Here is a 19,921-nt window from a genome sequence, read left to right as displayed (position 1 = left end):
CATTAACGCACTAGCATCTTTATGTGACTTTTCTTTTATTAGGAAAGAATTCAAATAGAAAATGGGACACTCATCATAACTATGCTGAATGTGTCAGATTCTGGTATCTACCAGTGTGCTGCAGAAAACAAATATCAGATAATTTATGCAAATGCAGAATTGAGAGTATTAGGTAAGTCATTCATTTATAGCCAAAAAATTCAAACTGACATTTTAGCAAGCTATGATTATATGTAATATGAATCCAATTTTTCTGTAAATTAGAAATTGCTTTTCTTGAAATAATGAGAAATATCTAAATTAGCTTCTAAAATATGCAAAGTGAGAATTATTACTCGGCTTTGGGTGATGTGGTAACACATCAGGGCTTGGAGGAACCCACTATTGGGTGAAACCAAACCAGAGGTGGCTCCCCCAAAGTTGATCCCAGCATGAGATTTTGAATACAATTCAAAAAGCATCTATTAGAAATGTTTTCAGCTACAAATAAGAAAAGAAAACCTCAATTTACAGACTTAAACAAGGATGTATTTTATTTCAACAAGAACTTTAGCCTCTCTAGGTGGCTTAGTGTTAAAGAATCTCTCTGCCAATGTGGGTTCAATCCAAGGGTCAGGAGGAGCCCCTAGGGGAGGGCATGGCAACCCCCTCCAGTATTCTTGCCTGGAGAGTCCCATAGACAGAGAAGCCTGGCAGGCTACAGTCCATGGGGTCCCAAAGGGTCGGACATGACTGAAGCGACTTAGCACACACACATGCACAAGAACTTCATGGGGGGTTGGGAGGTGGGTGGGTAGCTGAGCAAGAGCAATGTGACTTGATGATCTTTAAACTTTTTCCTCATGGTTGTAGCCTCCTGGATCCAGGATGAGTGCTGTAGCTACAGAAATCAAGTCCATACTGAAACCCAAAGAAGAGAGAGGGGACAGCCCCTATCATTAGAAAAGCAAAATTTCCCTGGGTCCTTACATCAAACTCCTTTTATGTAATTAGCTAGAACCCTGTCACGTGACCACCCAGACCTCAAGGGAAGGTTTGGAGATGATATTCTGGGACAGTCAGCTGGTGGAGTTGTCACCATAAATGACTCAGTGATGTCTTTCATCCTGAGATTTCCTTAACAGTATAAATACAGGAGATGAGAGGAAGAATCAAGTAAAACAGCAAAGTTTCATAAGTCTGTGGGTGATGGACATTGATTCATTTGTTTCTTCATTAAATCATCATTTATTGAATATTTATTATGTATTAAACCCTGAAAACAGAACTGTCAATATCAAAGTGATCTTTATAGAACCTATAGTTCTACAGAGGGGAAAAAAAGCACTAAATTTTAAAATATCGTGATTATTACAGTCAAGAATTGAGTAGGTGCTATCAGCTGAATATAACCTAAATTGAAGACTTTCTCTTTAAACATGTTTCAGAATAAAAAGCATGTATAGGTCAGTGGAAGGGCAGAGAAGCCATACAAGACAACATGGCATATCTGAAAGAAATTCATATAGACTTTATGCCAGGAATGAGAACTGGACACGTAGGTTCCCACAGGCAGGCAGCTAGGAAGACTTGGATGCATCCCCAGGCAGTCTAATTATTTATTACCCTTATGAACTGGTATTTGTTCAAGATTTATCTAGTGAGGACAGAGTTGAAACCGACAGTTTTTTTTTTTTTTTCTCTGTCGTTGTTGTTAAAGTTTCTACTAAGCTTGCCTGCTTCAACTGAAGGCAAACTATTTCCATTTTTCCAGTTAATGGTATGCCTAAGGAAATCTGAAATAATAATATACTGCTTTTGATTTATTTAAAAGGTATTTCATTGTGTGCGCTCTCTCTCGTGAAACCATCTTCACCTTCTTTATTATAAATACAATGAAAATGTGACCTTTTGTAACTTGCTTCCTCCCTAACTCTAGCTTGCTTTTTATCTCAATGACCATTACCAAAACAAAAATAATCTACATTTACTGAGCAAATAATCTGTGCCAGTTGGTACTTAACCTTCTTTACTGAATGCTACCTCGTTCAAGACCCAGACTAACTGACTGAGGTAATATCTATTGCCATCTTCCTTTTACAAATGGAAACAGTGACGCTAAAATGCCAAGTCTACAATTAGCTCTAAAACACCTTGAGCGAAGTAGCTTCAAAAAGGGTTTTTATTTTATAGATATTAGATTCTATCTAGGATACTGCATCAGTTCTTCGGTTACAACATATTGATTAGATGAGTAATTGAATAATTCTGTGATTTTGTTTTTAGCCTCAGCTCCTGATTTCTCCAAAAATCCCCTTAAAAAGTATTCAGTTGTTCAAGTTGGTGGGGATATTGTGATCGAATGCAAACCAAATGCTTTCCCCAGGGCCACTATTTCCTGGAAAAGAGGAATAGAGAGCCTGAGACAAAGCAAAAGGTAAACAAATCTCCTTTGTTTCAATATTTTAAATATTTTGTAATATAATATCTACCAGATTTTAGGGTTTACTAGGTTTTCTGAAATTCTCTCTCTTACAGTAAGCTTGCAACTGTGTACTGGAGATCTGAACATTTTCACATGATGGTATAAACAAAAGGAATTTACAAGGCTATGAACTGTTTGTATAATTTGACTGTAATATTTTCAGCGCATGTGCTTGTAATAGATATATTTTAAGAAATCCTTTAAGACCTTTTTCTATATTCAGTTTGAAGCTTTTTTCCTGACCCAGCCTGCTGAGAAATCAGTGAGAAGAGCATTACACAAAGGAGAGAGACATTCATACTCACACACCTGGTGTTGTGGTTTTTAAGTAGTCACACAGGTGTTCACTCCATGACAAAATGAATTCACCACATGAAAAAAAATGTAGAGAGTTTCCCGTAGAGAAAGAAGAGAGGTTTCCTCCTATTATGGATGTGATTGAGAAATCCCAGATTAGCACTGGCAAGTTCTCTGGGAGAGTTTTGACAGCACAAAACAGGTGTTTTTCTCTACTTGTAACACATTTCATTCTATTGTGCTATAGAACCTTGTATATTCAGAGTTGATTTGACTAAAGTTCCAACTCAAATTTAAGGACCCACATGTGTTTCTATGTGGTCAGATACACAATATGGTGCTGCTATGAATTGCTAATTGCCATGGTGCTGATGGTATGAAAATGGTTTCATGGGAACTTCTTCAGCATCATATGTGCCACAAACTCATATACATACCGGGCAGGTAACGTAAATAATAAGATACGCCAGGTAAAAGAAAAGACAGCTCAATGGTCATGACAAAAAATGGCAATCTGTCAATCTCAAAAGCCTGTGAAGGAGTGGAGAGTGAGTTCTACGCCTAAAAGGTATAGTCACAAATCTGAATTCAGTCAAATGTTGTTTTATGGGTAGAACTTTTAACATTTCAGAAAAAGCTAGAAATCTAAATTTTGGCATTGAAACTTCTGGGCCAGAAAAAACATCCATGGGTTTGTTAAAGGGACACCGTTTTGTCATTTCTGATCTCAGACTGCATTTTTGGTCAGGAAGAGAGAAAAGTAGGTTCAGTTCAGTTCAGTTGCTCAGTTGTATCTGACTTTTTGCGAACCTATGAATTGCAGCACGCCAGGCCTCCCTGTCCATCACCAACTCCTGGAGTTCACTCAGACTCATGTCCATTGAGTCAGTGATGCCATCCAGCCATCTCATCCTCTGTCGTCCCCTTCTCCTCCTGCCCCAAATCCCTCCCAGCATCAGGGTTTTTTCCAATGAGTCAACTCTTCGCATGAGGTGGCCAAAGTATTGGAGTTTCAGCTTCAGCATCAGTCCTTCCAATGAATACCCAGGACTGATCTCCTTTAGGATGGACTGGTTGGCTCTCCTTGCAGTCCAAGGGACTCTCAAGAGTCTTCTCCAATACCAGAGTTCAAAAGATTTAATTCTTCGGCACTCAGCTTTCTTCACAGTCCAACTCTCACATCCATACATGACCACTGGAAAAACCATAGCCTTGACTAGATGGACCTTTGTTGGCAAAGTAATGTTTCTGCTTTGTAATATGCTGTCTAGGTTGGTCATAACTTTCCTTCCAAGGAATAAGCATCTTTTAATTTCATGGCTGCAGTCACCTTCTGCAATGATTTTGGAGACCCCCAAAATAAAGTCTGACACTGTTTCCACTGTTTCCACTGTTTCCCCATCTATTTCCCATGAAGTGATGGGACCAGATGCCATGATCTTCGTTTTCTGAACGTTGAGCTTTAAGCCAACTTTTTCACTCTCCTCTTTGGTTAAAACAAGCAAATAAGCAGTGTAATAATAATGATTGTGTAGAATGCTCCCACTGTTATATCTCTCACTGAAGCCTTGCACACTCTCTTCTGATAAGAAAGAGAAAGCTCTTTCAAAGGCACTCTTTCTTTTCCTCTTCTGTCTCCCAGGGACTCTGTAGCCCAGAACTGAAGCTTTTCCCAGGATAGGGATCCTGTCAAATTTATTCTTGTATGCCCTGTGCCTTGGCATAGAACCGAAACTCAGTAAATATCTGCAGAATGAATGAATGTTTCCAAAAGGATGAATATGTGAGGCATTACCAGCTTCACAGAATGGCTATTCTGAGAGGAAATGCCTCAACACATAAGAACAGATGCTATCAAAAGAAAGGTGTAAAAGATGAAAGGAAAGCTGGTGCTTGCCCCAATTGGTTTCCTTCCCTTCTAGACTACTTGGGAGACTGCTACAAGCACTCCCAACAGATCTGGATGTGCATCCTCTTTAAATGTTTTCTCTTTGACTCCTCAATCCTAATCAAGATTTAAATGCACTGCTATAGAACAGGAAAACTCAGGAGAATCCCATAGCCTCACACACAGGCTCTGTACTGAGCATTGGGATAAATTGATTAGCTCTGCTTCATTTACTAAAGTGACTGTAAGTTTTCACCTAAAGAGCAAGAATGACTACTGTTTACCCTCCATAACCTTTAAAGGTCTGTAAGTTTTCACCTAAAGAGCAAGATTTGGATGAAGGTAAGAAAATGAGAGAGAGAGAGAAAGCTTTGTAGGGTACAAGGGAAACTGCTTTTTAAAACAGCTTTTCAGATTTATATTTTATTTGTATAGAGGATGAATTTGGGAGCTTTTTGGCTCCAGAACAGTTACTAATAGTTACGTCAGATTCATTCTTGTCTCACTGGGATTAAAAGAATGGTCCATGTGATTTTTATGTACAGACCCATCTTTCATGATTCTATTCACTCGCTGGTTTAGAATTTCATTACATGTTTCAACAAAAGAAAACAAACAAAATTATCTTCTGAATATGCATCCTAAAAAGTTGAAAAAAATCAAGCCCCAGTAGAGTACAATAATTACCGAGGTGTATCTCTGCCAGGTATAGATGACCTTAAGCAGTATTTTGCAAAGGTCACACACAGCCAGCTCTGTGAGACTTTGTGTCTCTGCAGGCTTCCTATCCTGTCCTTGCTTCTATTGTCTTCTGAGAAGACTGGTTTCATGAAGACCAAGACTTCATGTAGCTTATTGAGAAATGCAGCACCTATGCTTCTACTGGTGTTGACTTCATGGCCTTTCTGTAGTCTTATCATGGGAATTTTCAAATAGGCTGCAGGTAGAAACTAGAATGAAGTCAGAAAAAGAAAAACAAACCGTATATTAATGCATACATGTAGAATCTATAAAAAATTGGTACAGATGGTACAGATGAAGCAACTTCCAGGGAAGAAAGGGAGATGCAGACATAGAGAATGGACTGTGGACACTGCAGGGGAAGCAGAGGCGGGATGCATTCAGAGAGTAGCAGTGGCATAGATAATGCTACCGTGTGTAAAACAGGCAAGCAGTGGAAAGCTGCTGCGTAGCACAGGGAGCCTAGTTCGGGTGGAATGTGGGGGTGGGAGGGAGGTTCAAGAAGGAGGGGATATATATTTACTTATGGCTGATTCACATTCATACTGCTGTACAGCAGAAATTAACACAACACAGGAAAGCAATTATATTCCAATAGAAAAATATTTTTAAAAAAAAAAGAAAGGAAAGAAGGGAGGAAGGAAAGGAGGAGGAAGGAAAGGGCATTAACTATTTACTACTGTAGAGGTGGTATGATACAATGAAGACATAGCTCAGCCTCTACTCAGTCCTAATTGTACCATAATTTGGAGTAAGTCACATGTCCTTGTTAGGCTTCTATATGTAAAATGGATTAGAAGCATCGCATCTTCCTAAAAGACAACAGAGAGCAAAGTGGTCTCTTCAAGCCCATTCAGGTCTAAGCTTGATTTTTTCTTCTATAGGTTTGATCTGAGCCATTAGAGGGTAACTGAATCTTTTCCCCATGATCTTTTCTCCTTCTCAAATCAGTGATGCCAGGACAAACCCCAGGTCTTAGCAAAGTAACTGCATTCAGCTTATAAATAGCTACCACATTGCAAGAATACTTTGGTGAGGAGAATATTAAAAGAGTATCTAATGCCACACACTATTTCTTATAACATTTGTAATATATGAATAAAAGTTATTTGACTTATAGTCTGTGTATACATTTGAACATTGAGTGTGCTCACACGTGTGTATATATTAATATGTGTGTACCATAGGGTTAGCCATAATTTCCAAACCTAATGAAATTAATTACACTAGGAGATAGAGACCTAGTCCATTTTCCAAATTTTATAGGACCAGATCACAAACTCAAATACAGAATAGTGAATCTTAGTACACACTTTTTTAATGCCACATCAGCTTGAATATTATATCTAAATAATATACATAATTCCTATCCTTTCATACTTCTGTTAAAGCATGATATAACTGTATACACAGGAAGATTAAAAGGGTCAGATCTAGAAAACAGTTTAAATGACTTCAAGTAGGAACAGTTTTTAGTTCTTGACCTTGGAAATACCTATATGGGGAAATGCCATGTTTTCAGTCTCTGTTTTAAAACTTCTATACCATTCTGTCTACTTTGAAATTTCATTGTCACTATACTTACTTCCAATAAAGTGTAGCTATCTATCTAGAGATGATTGAAAGGATTCTAAAGAAATCTATCCAAAGTAACCTTACTCTGTGGCTTACTTTAAAAGAAAATGGTGGCAATATATATTTTTTGAAAATTTCTTCCAGTATCACATGAATTGAAACAGCATACAGCTTACAGCTAATGTAAAGCTTAGACCTGATGCCCAATCTGCCTTCTCTGTTTCCAGAACTTTTCCTTTCTACAAATAATGGAGAACATACTCAAACTCTTTATTTTTTGAAGCCTACTGTCACACGATTTTTACTGAATTTTATATGTTGATAATTCAGATCAAGCAACATTTCTGAATATGGTTTGTATTTCTTATTGGCCTATGTGTCACATTTGAAGTCTTGACTATTTTAAGAGTTCCATCTTTAACAGTGTCTCTATTTATGGCTAGCTGTCAGAGAAGAAAAGTTTTTTTCCAACTAAAAATAGGCAGAACCCTAAGGCTGCCTGATTTCCTGCTAGAAATGTATAGTCATACTCGATCTACTTCATTCTTTCTGGAGCTACCAATCATTTAGAAACAGCACTGAAATTGAAGAGAAGCAATGGTATATTCCTCAGCAAGAAACGAGTGTATTATTAAGAGCCCTTGCTGGAAATCAGAAAATAGGGTTCCAGTTCTATCATTGATAAGGGGCCTGACCTTGGGTAAAATCACTAGCTTACTCTTTTTTTTTTTTTTTTAATTAAGGTCACTGTTCTTATATTTATTTAAAGTGAAATAATTTAAAAAAAACTAACAGAAATACTTGACATGCTACCCACATAGTGACTGCCAGAATAGAGATTATATTTTAGAAATCAATGCAAAACATTAACCTGGAAGGTCAAAATTGCAGATTCTATCATACTCAAAATTTTGTACATGCTTTGCTAATTTGTTCAGGTGACTGAATGATTGTGCCAAACATGGTGATTGCTGTGAGTTGTCAAATTAGCTAAAGTGACCTACTTAGATGGATTCAGAGATTACAGAGGTCCCCAGTATCTAGACTTAAGCATCATTGAGTACTAGGTGCCATTCATTAACTCACCATTATGGACCTAGCACCCAGCACAAACCTGGAATACCACAGATGTCCAATGCTTATTTTCTACTTTGCTAAATGAATGAAAGCAGAAATTCACTTTATTTTGTGCTACCTGAATTAAGAGATTTTTTACAGTTAAACCAAAAATGTATTTAATAATTAATAGGTCCAAAATGTGTTCATTCATTCATTCTGTAAGTATTTAATGAGCAACAATTATACCTCAAATTCTATGCTAGGTGCTGTGGATAAGTTTTAAGTAGCCGACTACATGATGCATAATATCCCTCCTTTAGAAAGTGTTTTCCTTTTCAATTATTTGGAGTCAGAAGATCTGATTTCTGTTCTGAACTCTACTTCTCACTTAGCTGATAATTCTAGTATGTCCTTTAATTTAACTGATCCTCAGTTAATTCATTAAAAAAAATTGGAGAAAATAATAGTTGTCTCACTCTTGGAGCTGTGTGACCCAAATGACACAGAATGAGTGAAAAGGATGGATGATCTGTCTACACTCTGTTACCATTAGCTGCATGTATTGCTGTTATTCCAACCTTTATGCAAATCCAAGTTACACATTCTTACCTCCACCAGCCAAGGGAAAAACCAAAGACTTCACCACAGGAAGTCAAGATGAATACCGATGAAGCTTATCTCTGCAAGGCATTCTGAGGCAACTGAGGGAATCAATTCCACATCTGCTAAGTTTGATTAATCACTTCTTTTTTGCCTTGTGGATCCACTTAGCAAGTGAACTGACAGAAATCAAAGGCCTAGATTTATCTCCTTATCCCCAGTGACTGCTGGCTACCTGTGCAGGGATCACCTCTTGAATTTAATAGAAGACGTAGGAAATGTGAACTTTCTGGACCAACAGCTCAAAGTTGTCCTCTGACAGGCAGCATACAAAAAGATGCCTAAATCACCTGAGATTTTGTCAGAGTGGATATATACTCTCTGAACAACAAAAACAAAGAGGTGGACCGATTTTTCCCCTATTATCACAAGAATAATAATTGAATTAATAAGTAACACACCATCCTGCTTCTTCATTTTCCTAAAAACGTCTACCATATTTCTCTCATTTCATAAGATGAAGTAAAATCCAGCTATATGTTAAATTGCCATTAATAATGCAAATAATTATTTTAAGCCTGTCCATAAGCCAGTCAATATACATGCTTTTCATATTTTTCAAAAAAACAAAGCAGGTTTCTTTTCATATTCAGATACATTTCTAAGGTGTATCTGAATATACCTTCAGCCACAGAGTATACAGTTATGTTTGTACTAGTTTTACCCTGATAATCTCAAAAAGCTGAATACAAAGGACACTTTGAAATTCACAGGGAATCAAACTCATTCAGACTTAGAGATTCTGCCCCTACCCCCAAACAACTGGTTTCAGGATGTGGTCACAGTCCATAGACTTAAAACAAGAGGACCATTGGACCTTTTGGAAACAATTCCATGACCTCTTTCCACTCAGATACATGTGTGTGTGTGTGTCTGTGTGTGTGTGTGTGTATACACACACATGCGCACACACGCACATACTTCAAAAAGATCTTATGAGATCATGGATTTTGTGATTTCTCCTACAGTAATGACACCATTAAAACCTTCATGGCTCTGAGCATTTCACAAAATGCCTGCGTCCTGTGACAAGTTATGAACCCCTAAGTTGGTATGGAATCTAGTAGTGATGCTTATTCAATAGTTTTGGTGCAATCTGGTAGGCCCACGCCATTTCCATCTGCATGACACTTCAACTCCTAAGACCTCTTTCCTAGACACAATAGAGATTTTTAGGAGTCTGAGGAGAGCTGAAAGAGGTCAAGGAAGGAGTAGAGAGGGGAAGCAGATATGAGAGAAAGGAGATGAGGAGGAAGAAGGATGAGATGACATTCTCTGTGTCAAGAGAGAATTGATCATTATTGAGCAAGTCACTTGATCTTCTCTTCATGGATAAAAAGGTGCCCTTGGGAAAACCTATTTGAAAGTCCTTAGCATAGTGACATAGAAAAGGAACAGAATTAAAAGTGAGTCTGTTTTCATTCTTTTTCTTGCTAAGCCACCAGGAAGGACAAAGTAGTTCCCGAGTTACAAACACTGACAGAATCTGTTGCCAACACTTTGTCATCACTCCACTTTCTCCTTGGAGCCTTGTCACAAGCATCTTACCTTGTAAATCAGCCTGTGAGAGTCTGCCTGCCTGATTGTAAGGAAGCCACTTATATGATGCTCCCTCCCTTTTTGACCCTTTTCTATATATCTTCTCCAGTGACACATTGTTAAAAATTTGTCTGCCTATGCAGGAGATGCAAGAGACATGGGTTTGATCCCTGGGTGAGGAATATTCCTTGGAAAAAGGAATGGCTACCTACTCCAGTATTCATGTCTGGAAAATTCCATGGACAGAGAAGCCTGGCAGGCTACAGTCCATGGGATGATAAAGAGTTGGAAATGACTGAGTGACTGAGCACATAGTATGCATGTATCTTTCAGTAACTGCTTTCTAAATCACCATTATTCTTCCTTTCTTTTAAACTTTTATTCCCAATAGTTTATTCTTAAAATATCCCCTCTATGCACACTTTTTAAAATACAACTTCAGCCAAAATGCAGCAACTGGTAAGTAGGCTTTCCTATCCCTTACTCCTTGCAGAGCTTCCGAATGGAACAAGCAAACAAATCTAATTTTATTTTGTATCATCAACTACTTAATGTAATACTGCTTAGTACATCAGGTAACATGAGTATCAAATAGGCAAATGAACCATATGTTCACATGTTTAAGGAAGAATGACAGTCTGCATAATGCCAGGCTTATTACAATCTCCCTTCTGTGTGCTTCTTTGTAATAAAATTTTAAATTGTTCATATTCAACTCCTGAGAGCCTTGTTAAGGTGAGCCTTTCCGAGGGAATACATGCTGAAGATGTCAAAAGCCATCTGATACTCTTGCCTATGTCACGCAAAGATGTAACAAGCTAAAATCCTATGTGTGCCCATGTCAGTCTTGCCCTATATTTTCCCTCTTGCCATCCAGTCCTCTTTCCTTCATCCCCACTGGCCTCCACTGGCCTGGAGCACTGACCCTTTAGCACAATGCTTATAGAACCACCTGCCTGCCATGGTCTGAAAAAGCTCCAGTTCATTAAAGATGTAAAGTCTGCCTTTAAACCCAACCTGTCCAGCTGGGTATGCACTGTTTTATTTTACACTACTGTCTTGCTTAGACTACCATTGCTTTAGTTCCCTATTTAAAATGTTTTAACGATGGGTAATAACATCATGCGGATTTAAGCCAAGAGTAAATATGGCAAAGAAGTTCCAGAAATAAATAGCATCCTATAAATTCTTGTACGAGAAGCTATCACTGAATATGCATATAAGCTTTGTTGTAGAGTTGCTATGAATTCATAGGCTAGATCAGTAGCTTTCACTATCATGCATAAGATTATCGTGCCTAAGATTTCAAGATCATGCATGATTATGCACCAAGAACGTTGTGGAAAAAAATGCAGAATCCCAGGGTTGCATTCAAGATTTTGAGTCCATAGGCATGAAGCAGGGTTGAGCAATCTGCATTTTTGCAAATTCACTCTGTTCCCAAGTAAAGCTGAGACTGTTCAATAGCAGCACGAGAAAATCTGCTTTGCTGCAAACAAATCATTTAAAAAATAAAAATTTTGTTTCATTTTTCTTTACTCTAAGAACTCTGCTTTCTGTACCAACATGCTCAGCTCCTCATCTTATCTCAATGCTCAGCTCATTCATTTGAAAATATGAATACAATTAGCCTTCAAATGATGTCAACTTACTTATGTGCTAGCTTCTAATTTCTGAGTGACATTTATAACTTCCAAAGTTTTCATAAATATTCAGCAGCAATAATTTTAAAGACAGAATAGGTCAGTTATTAGTGCAATGTATACAAATCACCTTTTGTTCTTGGTTTGACTTTGGAAGAAAGAAGTGCTGACTTGATAGGCTTAAAGTATAATGCTCCTTAGGTTAAGAAAATGGTTGCTTGACAGGTTTGTTAAGCTGTTTGTTACAACTACACCTTCTTAGAGATACCAGTGGGCCCAAGGAAAGTAAATAAATAGAAATAGAAACAGAATTTTTGTCTTGGTAGAAATTATGATCCAGTTGAAGAAAGAAAAAACAAACTAATTAAATGGCAGTTAGTCACATTAATATTTTCAAAATGAAGAATGAGGCTGTCAGAGCATTTTTTAAAATCACTGTTTCCCTATTTCCTTTATTTTTAAAAAAATTTCCACTATAGAATTTAAAAAAATTTCCAAATGAAATTTATACACAAGCTCATTTAATAAAACAGATAAAATTGAACAAATCCGGCTAATATCCTGGAGAGAGAATCAGAGCCTCCTCAACACCCTCCCCACTTTCCAGCCACAAGCAACCCAAGGAGTGCCCTAAGAATCTCCTGGATCTCTTGAGAGCAGAGTTGGAGAATTCCTGATTTAGACTGACAAATCTGATTCTCAAGTGTGACTTGTCAAGCTACTCATTTATTTATAAGCACAGTTGCAAACCAATTTGACAGGCCATGTAGAAGTTTCTAGGTTTATAAATTTGAATGAGTTCAGAGTCTCATGAGGGAAGCAGGCAGGTCGACAGCTCCAGTGCAGTGGGGCGTGTGTCACTACAGACAGGATGGGGTGGAGACTCACGAATGCAGCTCACAGGAGTAGAGAAAGGCCTCAGCAGGTTAGAGGTAACTGACCCCGCACTTGAAGGGTAGATGGAAAATTTCCCAGATGAGGAATGTGGGAGGAGCAGATTTTCTGTGTGGCTGTCGTAACCCATAGTTAGCTTCATACTTGATACCATTTTGAAGATATAGATACAGACTTTCCTTCCTCAATACAGGATGTATTTCATCCATGATTTCTCTAAGTAGAGAATCAAATTATTTTATGAGTTATCCAACAGTCGGTTCTTTGAGGATTCCAGGGATTCTTCAGTATACTTAATAACATACAGTTTCATTCCTTCTCAGATTAAATTAACCAATTCAGTCAGCAATTTACCCTTGCCATAGTTGAATCTGAGCCTTATCATACCTAATTATAATAATAATATCCAGTAATATCCTACCTACAATTGACAGATGATGTGTTGAGATGTTAGATACAATACCACTTAATTTTCACATGATGCCTATGGGGGGTATCATTTATTCATATTTTTTAGATGGTTAAAACTAAGGTTTAGAGAAGTTAGGCATCATGTCCACAGTCACAGAGACAGTAAATGACAGAAAAGCATTCCAGGAAGCTCTGATTGCAAAGCCATGTGTAATCTTAAACACCACGCTGTAGGTTTTTAATTAGCTTTCTGATGTAACATAGTGTCCATCTGTGGCTCTAAAGGCAGACTGTCATACTGTACACATTATTTGTTCCTCATTTTTTTCAAGTTAGACAAAAGCTCTTCTGAAAACTGTGACATGTACAAATTCCATCATTATATCTATAAAAGGTATTAGAATAAATCCATTTGTTGTCAACATACTGAAAGATGGAGTCTTAATTCACATCAATATAATAAAATAAATCAGTTTACTTAATGGCTTAGCATCCTACATCTACAATGTTCAAATGACTATTTTTTTTTCTTTTCGAAAAAAATATTAATTTATTTATTTAGGGCTGAGCTAGGTCTTCATTGCTGTGCGTGAGTTTTCTCTAGCTGCAGCAAGCAGGAGCTACTTTCTACTCATGGTACATGGGCTTCTCATCTCAGTAGCTTCTCTTGTTGCAGAACACGGGTACTAGGGAACACAGGCTTCAGTAGTTACGGTGTGCAGGCTTTAGGACGTAGGCTCAGTAGTTGTGATGGATGGGCTTAGTTATCCCGTGGACTGTGGGATCTTCCCAGTCCAGGGATCAAACCCATGTTCCCTGCATTGGCAGGTGGATTCCTAACCACTGAACCACCAGGAAGCCCTTGGATTTTCAATGTAACATGAACTATAATTTTTGTTGACATATAGTCAGGGATATGAAAATTCAACACACAAGGATAAACTTCCTAAGCTCCATAAAGGACTTGATCTAGGCATGAAATTATGTTACAATTAAGAAGGAATTAGAGTCAGCAGACAAGGAAGCACATCCAGTTGACCCTCCCCCTGCTCAGTCAGTTTGTAAACTTAGTTTTGTAAAGTTTCTGAGGAATACAATAATTCAGTAGCCAAAGTGGATCTAAAATTGGAAATCCCATTAGCATCCACCACTTTCAAAACTACCCATGTTTAAGATAGTGAGGGGAAGACTTTCCCAGATACACATATTCTGTAATCCCTGAATTATAAAGCTGGAGTGAAAAAGGTAATAATCATGAATGTTTCAGCCCAATTCCCTTACTTTTTATATCTGAGGGAAACCAAGGACCTCAGGAATAAACTTATTCGTTTAAGTTCATCTGGCTGTGTTTGAATCTCATCTATCTATCTCAAAGTAGGCTGCAGATATAACTTTACATTTGCAAAATTTTAAAGCCCGAGGAAAATCACACAATAGGCTCATCATCATAAATGTAATGAAAGTGTAGCCAAAATGTCCTCACAATGTTCAAACTTCTCCATTCTGTTATGCACAGCTCTTTCTCCCATTGTCCTTTCAATCCGTTCTCCTCTAGTTATTTGGGGAGCATCCATTTTAAAACATTTCTTTTAAGTCCTATTTTCACAACTTTTTTGTTGTTTGCCAACTTTATAATTTCCTGTCTTTTCTTTTGATTTGCTTGGGCTGTAAGGCATGTTAGCATATGAATCTGTATTAATTCCCTTCTGTGTTTTCTCAGGCATCCTAAAATACTGCAGCAAATGGAGACACTTTTCTTTATCTTTCCCTCCTTCTACTGAACAGCTAAATATTCCTCTTAGGCCTCTTTCATTGGATTAATTTAGCTAAGCTTTCCATCTGATGCTATTTTGCTAATTTTAAATCACATTTCCTTCACATTTTATGGGAATCAGCCTAGCAGCACACTCTTTGGCATGCCATTGAAATAAAGACACATCATGACTGCAAATAATTACATTATTTAGCAAAGACTCTTATCTGCCATCTCCTAATTTATATCACAATTCAGTCACCCTAAATCTGTATTTGTGTTGTCTGTGAGCCACTGCAAAGTTGTTGCTTACATTATTTCTGTATATTAAACACAGAGTCACATTTTGTTGAATTCTAAGGTCTGAATACATGATGCCTGATTTCTGCTTTGGAGTTTAGAACAATTGAACCAAACATTTAACTTTGAAACATTTGGCTCTTCACACCAGTAATTATGCATTAGGCATAAAATACAACTACAGAACTCAGGAATTTTTAAAAAAACTTAGACACTGGTGGCAGTGATGTTTTTATTTCTATGCAAATTAAAATGTGTTTGATTTCATTTTTAATCTCCCTAGGTAACACCTCGGAACAATCTTTTGGCTAGTTAAATGCTTTCAGTTAACTCTATAATGACACTTAAATCATCTTTGATTAATCAGTTCATGAGAAACATATCTTTAGCTATTTAATCTGTTTAAAATATATATTCTTCTTGTCCACTAAGAGTGGTTAAAAAATTAAATGGCATGCATGACCTGTTTTTCCCCTAGGCACCTGAGAAAAATGTATTTTCTGAAAAAAATATATTTAATTTATTTATGCTACCAATTCTGATGCCATGCCATGTAGGTTTTTATTTTTACTTGTTTACTTGTCCTGCTCTACTCACATTCCATTACATATAAATTTAAACACACTGTGTATGATGTTAATCAATACAAGAGATCAAAGAAACACTAATACTTGTCTGGAGATAGGGAAGAGACTAATAAAATGCAAAGAATATTATCACAGTATTTTCTGTAAATAAACTAAAGAATTAGAAACCCCTCAATAGGGTCTATATTAACATACTAATTAATTTTTGTATGAAGTATTTTATTAAAACTTCAATTTCATGATTGGAACTATATTAAATAATGATTAAAGTGTGGTCTCTCATATATATATATATATGCATCCCTGGTAGCTCAGAGGGTAAAGTGTTTGCCTGCAATGCGGGAGACTTGGGTCAATCCCTGGGTGGGGAAGATCCCCTGGAGAAGGAAATGGCAACCCACTTCAGTACTCTTGCCTGGAAAATCCCTTGGACCAAGGAGCCTGGTAGGCTCCTCCTGGTAGTCCATGGGGAACCAAAAAGTAGGACATGACTGAGCGACTTCACTTTCACTTTTCTTTCTATGAATTATAGGACTTCTTGAAAAATACAAAAAAAGAATAACAGCTACCATTTGGTGATAGTCATTATCTTCTAGGCCTAACTCAGCATTTTAAAAAATGCACTTAAAAATTTTAATTCACAAAACAAACTGATGTTATAACTACTGCTATTCCCATTTACATATAAATTTTCATAGAAAACAAGTGCTTCCAAAGTAACAAAGCCAACAGGAAAGAGTCAGAACACAAAGGAAAACCAAGCTGATTTTAGAGGTCATGGTCTTAAAATCTCTGTGCCACTTGAAGCAAAAAACTTAGCTTTAACTAACACAACACTATAAAGCAATTACACTTCAATTTAAAAAAAAGCTTACTTTTACAATCTATTTAGAGAGTGAAAGCTTGTCTAGAAAGAAAATTATGAGAAAGGAGCAGAAGCAGTAAAATAAAGATATTATTTTCAACAAATGGTGCTGAAGCAATTGGACAACCACATGCAAAAAAATTTAGACACAGACCTTATACCCTTCACAAAGAAAAAAAAAACTCAGAATAAATCACAGACTTAAATGTAGAAAACAAAACTGTGAAATTCTTAGAAGATATCATAGGGGAAAATCTAGATGACCTTGGGAAAGGCCATGACATTTTAGATACAATATCAAAGGCAGATCGGTGAAGAAAAGACATAATAACTTGGACTTCATTAAAATAAAAAAAGGAAAAAAGCTTCTGTTCTGTAAAAGACAATGCCAACATAATAGGAAGTTCAGCCACAGTCTGGGAAAAAATATTTTCAGAATATATATCTAATAAAAGATTTGTATCTAAAATTTGCAAAGAACTCTTTAAACTCAAGGATAGGAAAGCAACTCTATTATAAAATGGGCAAAAGACCTTAACATACTCCTCAGCATACAAGATACACAGATGGTAGATACACATTTGAAAAGATGTTCCATAGCATATGTCATCAGGAAAATATAAATTAAAACAAGATACCACTAAACACCTATTAGAATGACCAAAATCTGGGACACTAACACCAATGCTGGCAAGGATATGGAGGAACGGGAACTGTCGTTCACTGTTGATGGGAATGCAACATAGTACAGCCACTTTGAAAGAGTGTTGGGCGGTTTCTTATAAAATTAAAATTACTCTTATTATACAACTCAGATATTGTACTCCTTAACGTTTACTCAAAGGATTTGAAAATATGTCCACACAAAATCCTGCACACTATATAATTTATAGCAACTTTATTCATAATTGCCCAAATTGGAAGCAACCAAGATATTCTTAAGTAAGCAAATGGCTAATAAACTGTTATATATCCAGGCAATAGAATATTCAGTTCAGTTCAGTCACTAAGTCGTGTCCGACTCTTTGCAACCCCATGAATCGCAGCACACCAGGCCTCCCTGTCCATCACCAGCTCCTGGAGTTCACTGAGACTCAGGTCCATCGAGTCACTGATGCCATCCAGCCATCTCATCCTCTGTGGTCCTCTTCTCCTCCTGCACCCAATCCATCCCAACATCAGAGTCTTTTCCAATGAGTCAACTCTTCGCATGAGGTGGCCAAAGGACTGGAGTTTCAGCTTTAGCATCATTCCTTCCAAAGAAATCCCAGGGCTGATCTCCTTCAGAATGGACTGGTTGGATCTCCTTGCAGTCCAAGGGACTCTCAAGAGTCTTCTCCAACACCACAGTTCAAAAGCATCAATTCTTTGTGCTCAGCTTTCTTCACAGTCCAACTCTCACATCCATACATGACCACAGGAAAAACCATAGCCTTGACTAGATGGCCAAGTAATGTCTCTGCTTTTGAATATGCTATCTAGGTTGGTCATAACTTTCTTTCCAAGGAGTAAGCGTCTTTTAATTTCATGGCTGCAGTCACCATCTGCAGTGATTTTGGAGCCCCCAAAAATAAAGTCTGACACTGTTTCCACTGTTTCCCCATCTATTTCCCATGAAGTGATGGGACCGGATGCCATGATCTTCGTTTTCTGAATGTTGGGCTTTAAGCCAACTTTTTCACTCTCCACTTTCACTTTCATCAAGAGGCTTTTGAGTTTCTCTTCACTTTCTGCCATGAGGGTGGTGTCATCTGCATATCTGAGGTTATTGATATTTCTCCTGGCAATCTTGATTCCAGCTTGTGCTTCTTCCAGTCCAGAGTTTCTCATGATGTACTCTGCATATAAGTTAAATAAGCAGGGTGACAGTATACAGCCTTGATGTACTCCTTTTCCTATTTGGAATCAGTCTATTGTTCCATGTCCAGTTCTAACTGTTGCTTCCTGACCTGCATACACATTTCTCAAGAGGCAGGTCAGGTGGTGTGGTATTCCCATCTTTTGAAGAATTTTCCACAGTTTATTGTGATCCACACAGTCAAAGGCTTTGGAATAGTCAATAAAGCAGAAATAGATGTTTTTCTGGGACTCTCTTGCTCTTTTGATGTTCCAGCGGATATTGGCAATTTGCTCTCTGGTTCCTCTGCCTTTTCTAAAATCAGCTTGAACATTTGGAAGTTCATGGTTCACGTATTGCTGAAGCCTGGCTTGGAGAATTTTGAGCATTACTTTACTATTCAGTGTTAAAAAGAAACACGCTAACAAGTCATGGAAATACATGGAAGGATCTTAAATACATATTACCTAGGGAGATAGCCAATCTGAAAATTTATATACTGTGTGATAATAACTATTTGACATTCTGGAAAAGGCAAAACTTTGGAGACAGTACAAAAATCCATGGTTGTCAAGGAGGGATGAACAAATAGGTGGAGGAAGGAAAAAATAGGTAGAATACAAAGAATTTTTAGTTCAGTGGAAATATTCTGTATGATATTATAATAAGGTGTGTGCATGGGTGCTCAGTCATGTCCAATTCTTCTGCGACCCCATAGACTATAGCCCTCTAGGCTCCTCTGTTCATGGAATTATCCTGGCAAGAAAACTGGAGTGTGTTGCCATTTCCTTCTCCAGGGGATCTTCCTGACCCAGGATTAAACCTGCGTCTACCCATATCTCCTACATTTCAGACAGATTCTTTAATGCTGAGCCATCAGGAAAGCTCATTATAATAATGGATACATGTTATTATATATGCTTCTAAACAAACAGAATGTACCACACCAAGGGTGAACTCTAAGGTAAACTATGGTCTTTGGGTGACTATATCAGTTGTAACAAATGTACCCCTCAGGTGGAGAATGCTGATAATGAGGGAGACTAGGCATTTGTGGGTAGCATGAAGGATGTAGATTCCTACGTAGGAAGTCTATCTTTCTCTCAATTTTAAATAAAGGAAAATTCAAAATATAAGGTAACATAATGATTCAGATAATGATTCAGTAGAAATCAAGATGCAAAGACCTGCATCCTGGCAATGGCTAAGTAAGTTATTTATTTTTTAGTTTTTAAATAAGATATCTTAGTTTCTGTCTGACCAAAGACCAAACTGAACCTGTGCCCCTTAAGTGGAAGTGCAGAATTCTAACCACTGGACTACCATGGAATTCCTCATATCATTTTATTTATTTGGGACAAAATTGCTAATTTTTAATATTTGGTGAGACAGAGTACTGTGAAATATA

At 37.3% G+C, this 19,921-nt stretch overlaps 1 protein-coding gene across 3 annotated transcripts in view; it reads left to right on the top strand.

Moving 5' to 3' along the window:
• Positions 1-19,921, top strand: part of CNTN6 (contactin 6) — a 321,367-nt gene that overhangs the window by 238,568 nt on the left and 62,878 nt on the right. For all 3 annotated transcript variants that reach the window (XM_070776311.1, XM_019984184.2, XM_019984185.2), the window contains exons 10-11: positions 43-172; positions 2,266-2,416. In XM_070776311.1, the coding sequence (XP_070632412.1) occupies positions 43-172; positions 2,266-2,416 (281 nt within the window). The remainder of the gene's footprint in view (positions 1-42; positions 173-2,265; positions 2,417-19,921) is intronic.

Source organism: Bos indicus, chromosome 22 (genome assembly GCF_029378745.1).
Source record: "Bos indicus isolate NIAB-ARS_2022 breed Sahiwal x Tharparkar chromosome 22, NIAB-ARS_B.indTharparkar_mat_pri_1.0, whole genome shotgun sequence".
In the NCBI taxonomy this organism is placed as follows: Eukaryota; Metazoa; Chordata; class Mammalia; order Artiodactyla; family Bovidae; genus Bos; species Bos indicus.
Note: the sequence above shows the minus strand (reverse complement) of the source record. Positions and strands in the feature narration are given on the sequence as shown.